This window comes from Lutra lutra, chromosome 17 (assembly GCF_902655055.1).
Source record: "Lutra lutra chromosome 17, mLutLut1.2, whole genome shotgun sequence".
NCBI lineage: Eukaryota > Metazoa > Chordata > Mammalia > Carnivora > Mustelidae > Lutra > Lutra lutra.
The window spans coordinates 59,539,270-59,545,391 of record NC_062294.1 but is presented as its reverse complement, the minus strand read 5'-3'; the positions used below and the strand labels follow the sequence as shown (position 1 = coordinate 59,545,391).

Here is a 6,122-nt window from a genome sequence, read left to right as displayed (position 1 = left end):
TCCAACGTCCTCATCAGCCAGTCTTGGCTTTTGGTGATCGCCATTGTGAGAACTACGAGGTGATACGTTTGCGGTGTTGGTTTTCATTTCTCTGACGGTTAGTGAGTGTGAGCGCGCATTGGGCACCCAAACGTCTCCTCTTCACTCTTTGGTGTGCTTCTTCGGCTCTGCTGCAACTTTTCAGTTTGGCGCAGCGGTGCTCTTGCTTTCGGACCTATGCTTTGGGGTGTCCTGTTCAAAAATCCTTGCAGGGCTAAGGTTAAAGAGGCTTTTCCCTCTGTTTTTGCCGGGAGCTTTAGGGTTTCCGGTCATGGGCTTCAGTCTTGCCTCAACTGCCTGCGCGTTTCTAGGAACTGTGGGTGGGGATCCACTCCTACTCTGCATTTGGGGAGTCAGGTTTCGCATCAGTGCGAGAGAGGGTATTTTTTCCCCAGTGTAGATTCTTGGCATAATAGCGAAAGAGTAGTTTACTGTGTATGTGTGGCCGTCCTTATGGCTATTCCGTCCTCCATTGCGTTGTTCGGTTTTTATGCCTTTACCAGATTGTTTAGCATCGTCTAGCTTTGCGGTCCAGTTTGAAATCAGAAATGTGCCGCCTAAAGATTGGATCTTCTTTCTGAAGATTGCTTGGGCTTTAGGCTTTGGTTGACTTGGGGTGCAGATGTCCCAGTGTCCCCTGTGGAGCAGGAAGCTGGAGGCTCTGCTGGAGCAGGACCGCAGTCGCACCTACCCTGGGGCAGGTGGAGACAGCCCAGGCCTTATTGCCCACCCATCCCCACATGTCTCTGCTGATACAATCTGCAGGGATTTTTCTGTGTGCTTGTGCCCTCTTTGACGCTCCCCTGTGTACCGGTCCGTCTTAATTGGACTGTTGAGCCCGCCGAGGCTCATGTCTTTCATATTGCGTTGATTTTTCTTGGGGCTAAGGATGGTATCTCTCCTTCTACCTTCCTGCTGATAACAGTCCCAGAGGACATTTTTCTGCGTCCATTCTCTCCTGAGTAGCTCTAGTACAGTGCTGGCAGTGCACTTGGCCTGTTTTCCATCAGTTTGTCTGTCTTCCTGGTGCGCTCTAGTTGTTCAGCTAGGGCTTCCAGGAGGAGTGCCTTGTGTATCAAAGCATGGACATGCCCCAGACGTGAGCAGATGGGCTTAGAGGGAGCCTGTTCCTCATGAATGGCCGCTGGCAGTGGTGGGATGTCAGGCCTGGTTTGTGTGTGATCGTACTGGGCACCATTCTTTGCTCAGCCAGAGTCAGAACCATTGCCGATGACCACCCCCCACCCCCCGTTTCTGTCTTTCCTTCCTCGCCATTGACCTTTTTTTGTCAAGTGGATTCTACTCCTTTGGTAATTCCGTTTACTCTGGTACAGGGATAATCCCTCCATCTCGGGCACCCAGTCTCACCCATTTCTGTCACTGCTCTTCTGTGTATCTCAGCATTCACCCCCAGGTGTTTTGAAATGAGATAGTCACGTGTCTTTAAACAGCCCTTGACAGTAGTCCATTTCGTGCGATTGGCTTGTGCTCAGCCCTCCACTCAGCCAGAGGCCAGTAGCAGCAACCGTGGTACACAAACCTTTGCGCAGAAAATAAGCTGTAGACCTTGGCTCTCTTCCTTGTCCTGCCCTAGTTTTCTGTCCTTCTAGCGTGCTCTCCCTAGTACATTGACGGCTTGTGCCCAGAAATGCCCAGTGGCCTGTCCTATAGTTGAGTTTCTTCTCTTGTGTGTGGAAAAGCATGCTATACCATCCTGCCTAGATGAGTCGGGTGTGTGTGTGATGGGCTCACCCCCTCGCTACAGCCAGCACGTATTTCACCAGCATTTCTCTGCCTTCAGGTTGCTGCTGTGGAGCAGAGGATGAGGAGGCCCCCTTTGCACAGAGCGCTTCTGTAGGCGTGTCCCAGACCGGGACGCCCAGGGCCTCTCTGTCTTCCCGGAAGACCCACCCCTGTGAGATGTGTGGTCCCGTCTTGAGAGACATTTTCCACTTGGCTGAGCTCCAGGGGAAAGAAAACGGCCAGAAACGGTTGAGGTGTGGGGCCTGCGGGAAACGATTTTCTTTCAGTGTGAAGTTGGAGCAGCAGCAGGAGCAGCCCGCGGGAGCAAAACCATTCAGAAGCCGTGTGGACAGGGCCTCTGCTGTCAAGAGCTGGGGATCCGGTGGTTCGGGAAAGCCCTTTACCTGTGGAGAGGTGGAGAAGGACTTGCTGTCTGGCTCGGGGCATCTTGGGCAAGAGGCCACTCGTACTGGGGAGAAGCCACACACGATCCCCGGTGCAGGGCAACGTTACGACACGGAAGCAGTCATGGCACTTGGGGCGGATGCAAGAACACCTTTGTTCCCAAACACACAGATACTCGGGACCAGGGTGTCCACCTTGGTAGAGAGTCCTTTGTGGCAGTGAATGTGGGGAAAACTTCAGGTACAAATCCTTATTTGCCATACACCAGAGATACCATACTGGAGCACGACATCATGAGTTTGGTCCATGTGGAAAGTCCCTTGGGCAACAACCAACCCTGAATGAAATGGGAAGACTCAGGGTGGACCCAGGCAGTACACGTGCATCAAATGTGGGAAATCCTTAGGTGGCAGATGTGTCCCCCTTCATGTCCAGAAATTGCCCAGTGGAGGGAAAAATTATGTTTGTAGCGGATGTGTGAAATCTGTGAGCAGTAGCTCAGTGTCGATAACTCATAGGTTCAGTCTGGAGATAGGTTTATAAGTGTCGCGTCTGTACAAAATCTTTTCCGTCTATGTCTGCCCTCTGTTATCATCAGCGATCTCACACAGGGAAAAGACAGTATGAGTGCAGTGATTGTGGGAAATCTGTTACCAGTACTTCATCTCTCCGTTCTCACCAGAGACTTCACACTGGGGAAAGGCCTTATAAATGCAATGAATGTGGGAAATGTTTTGTTCGTATTACTTACCTCCGTTATCACCACAGAGTTCACAGTGGAGAAAGGCCTTATGAGTGCAGCAAATGTGGCAAATCTTTTATGAGTCGTAATGGCCTCCGTTATCACCATAGTGTTCACACTGGAGAAAAGCCTTATATGTGCCATGAATGTGGCAAATCTTTTATAAGTAATTCTGAGCTCTCTTCTCACCAGAGGGTTCACACTGGAGAAAAGCCTTATAGTGCAATGAATGTGGGAAATCACTTGCTAGGAGTTCTGCCCTCCGTAGTCATCAGAGAGTTCACAGTAGAGAAAGGCCTTATGCATGCGTTGAATGTGGGAAATCTTTTAGCCAAAAAATTTACCAACGTTATCATATCAAGTTTCACTCAGGTGAAAAGCCTTATGAGTGTAATGAATGTGGGAAATCTTTTACTGCTAGATGTTCCTTCCGTTTTCACCAGCGAATTCATGCTGGACAAAAGCCTTATCAGTGCAATGAATGTGGGAAATCTTGTTCTACTATTTATGGCCTCCGTAGTCACCAGAGAGTTCACACTGGAGAAAGGCCTTATGAGTGCCATGAATGTGGGAAATCGTTTACCTGTAATTCTGCTCTCCGTTATCACCAGAGAGTTCACACTGGAGAAAGGCCTTACAAGTGTCACGAATGTGGCAAATCGCTTATGAGTAGTACTGGCCTCCGTTATCACCAGAGAGTTCATACTGGAGAAAAGCCTTATGAGTGCCCTGAATGTGGGAAATCTTTCACAAGTAGCTCTGGACTCCGTAATCATCAGAGATTTCACACTGGACAAAAGCCTTATAAGTGCAGTGAATGTGGGAAATCTTTTGTCACTAGTAATGAACATCGCGAACACCAGAGAGTTCACAGTGGAGAGAGGCCTTATGAATGCCCTGAATGTAGTAAATCCTTTCCCCGAAAAAGTACCCTCAATGTACACAAAAAACTTCACTCAGGTGAACGGCCTTATGAGTGTACTGAATGTGGGAAATCATTTACTGCTAGTTCTGCCCTCCGTTACCACCAGAGACTTCACACTGGAGAAAGACCTTATCAGTGCAATGAATGTGGGAAATTTTATACTGCTAGTTCTGCCCTCCGACGTCACAAGAGAGTTCAAACTGGAGAAAGCCTTATGTGTGTAATGAATGTGAGAAATCATTTGCTGATAGTTCTGCCCTCCAACGTCACAAGAGAGTTCACACGGAGAGAGGCTTATCAATGCCGTGAATGTGGGAAATCTTATATTAGTTATAGTGGTTTTACATATCATTACAGCCTTCACACTGCAGGAAGGATCTAAAACAGCACAGAGGTGATACTTCTTGTGTAGTGGCGTTAGGGTGGAGGAGAACCTCTGAGGTAGCCAGCTACCTGAATTGACCACGGTTCCCCTGAATGTCCCCAGTGCAGTGACTTCCCATAAGAACCAGACATTTTCAGAAAAATTCAGAACCTGCATAATGCTTTCTGATGTGTGTGAAGTCACTGCAGGATGTAAGTAACTGGCAGTCTGCGGCAGTGTCTGGTGCCTGGCAGTTCCCAGTACTGTGCATACGTCACCACCCCAACATGGTTAATGATGCTGAGCTGTCCGCTTTTTTTGCCTCCTCATCCAAATCTGGGTACCTGGAAACCCCTTGTTCCGTTCCCAGTTAGGGAATGGAGTGACCAGTGTTGATCCACAGTGGGCGATGTGAGTTCTGGGTGGTGACTCGCACAGGAAGGCGAAAGTCCCACGGGGGTGTTTGCTGGTCTCCTGATGCTTTGGTGACTATTTGCAGCTTCCAGGGTCACCACACAGGAATTGAAGTGTTGCTCCGTGTTGCTCTGATTAATGTATCAGTAAGTGCCATGTTTGTTTAATTACCTTTGATCTTAGACATTGTGTGCCCTCGGAAGGGTGGTTTGAAAGCAGCATCGGGCTCTCCCACATGAAGGAATGAACAGATCACATTTGATCCCATACTTGCTGTGTCTCTGAGAGGAACATTGCAAATGTATCCGGAATAGTGACCGTGTATATACATATGTACATACTCTAGCCTGTGTGTTAATTTGCTTTATAACCCAAGACCTTTGTGATGGGCTGACTTGTATACCCAAATCGATATTTTGCAGTATGACCCCCCAATACCTCACAAGGTGAGGATAGTTAGATATAGCATCTTCAAAAGACATCATGTCATGAGGTTGAAATGGGTTATTAGATGGACTCATGCGGTATGGCTGGCGCCGTGAGAAGAGAGGAGGAATCCGGCACCCAGGGATGACCATGGGCTGACACGGAATCCCCCATCTGCAAGCCAAGGAGAGAGGCCTCAGAAGAAAGTAACCCAGCTGACACCTTATGTTCAATTTCGAGACTCCAGATTGGGGTGAATAAATTTCTGTTGTCTGGTCACCCAGAGTGTGGTGGTGTGTTACATCAGTTCTAGCTAGTAACAGCCTGCTCGGATCCACATTTGGGTTTTGTGGTCTGGGTGCCAGGAAGCTTTGTGTGCCCAGGGGTCACCGTGAAGAGGGAGCACTTGAGACCTCTCCAGTGCTTGTGGAAACAAGAATATTTTGCTTGTCCACAGCTGATAGGCCAGGCTGCCGGGCACTGTTGAGTGAATCTCTACCCACATCCTTCACAGGAGCCTTGTGACCGGCTGTGCAGTTTCCAGTTGGAACCCCCACAGGGGCAGGGGGACTATAATTGGTATCTAGATGATTGGACAGTTAGGTACCTCAGAGGACACCTCAGGCCCCTGATGGGGTGTATGTCTTCCAAAAGGGTATCCCCAGATGATGTGCCTGGCTGGCGGGATCAGTGTTCATAAATTCTTCACGTTCAGGACACATAGCCTGTGTAAGATCATGGTAAAATAACCCATGAATTCTGATTTGCCCTCTGGTGCTTACATGTCAAGGCCATTGTGGTGCAGGAGGAAAAAGGATAAAGACAAAGGATGGGGCGCCTGGGTGGCTCAGTGGGTTAAGCCGCTGCCTTCGGCTCAGGTCATGATCCCAGGTCCTGGGTTCGAGCCCCACATCGGGCTTTCTGCTCAGCAGGGAGCCTGCTTCCTCCTCTCTCTCTCTGCCTGCCTCTCGGCCTACTTGTGATTTCTCTCTGTCAAATAAATAATAAAATCTTAAAAAAAAAAAAAAGACAAGGGGACAATTTATCCTCCAGGGATGTAGCTT

At 49.0% G+C, this 6,122-nt stretch overlaps 1 protein-coding gene across 1 annotated transcript; it reads left to right on the top strand.

Annotated features, from left to right (window-relative positions):
• Positions 1–2,729: 2,729 nt before the first annotated feature.
• LOC125088613 (zinc finger protein 658B-like) lies at positions 2,730–4,163 on the top strand. Its single transcript, XM_047709808.1, is given in 3 exon segments — positions 2,730–3,146; positions 3,149–4,060; positions 4,063–4,163. Coding segments are annotated over 3 exon segments (1,398 nt in total). The 5' UTR covers positions 2,730–2,761.
• Positions 4,164–6,122: the final 1,959 nt, after the last annotated feature.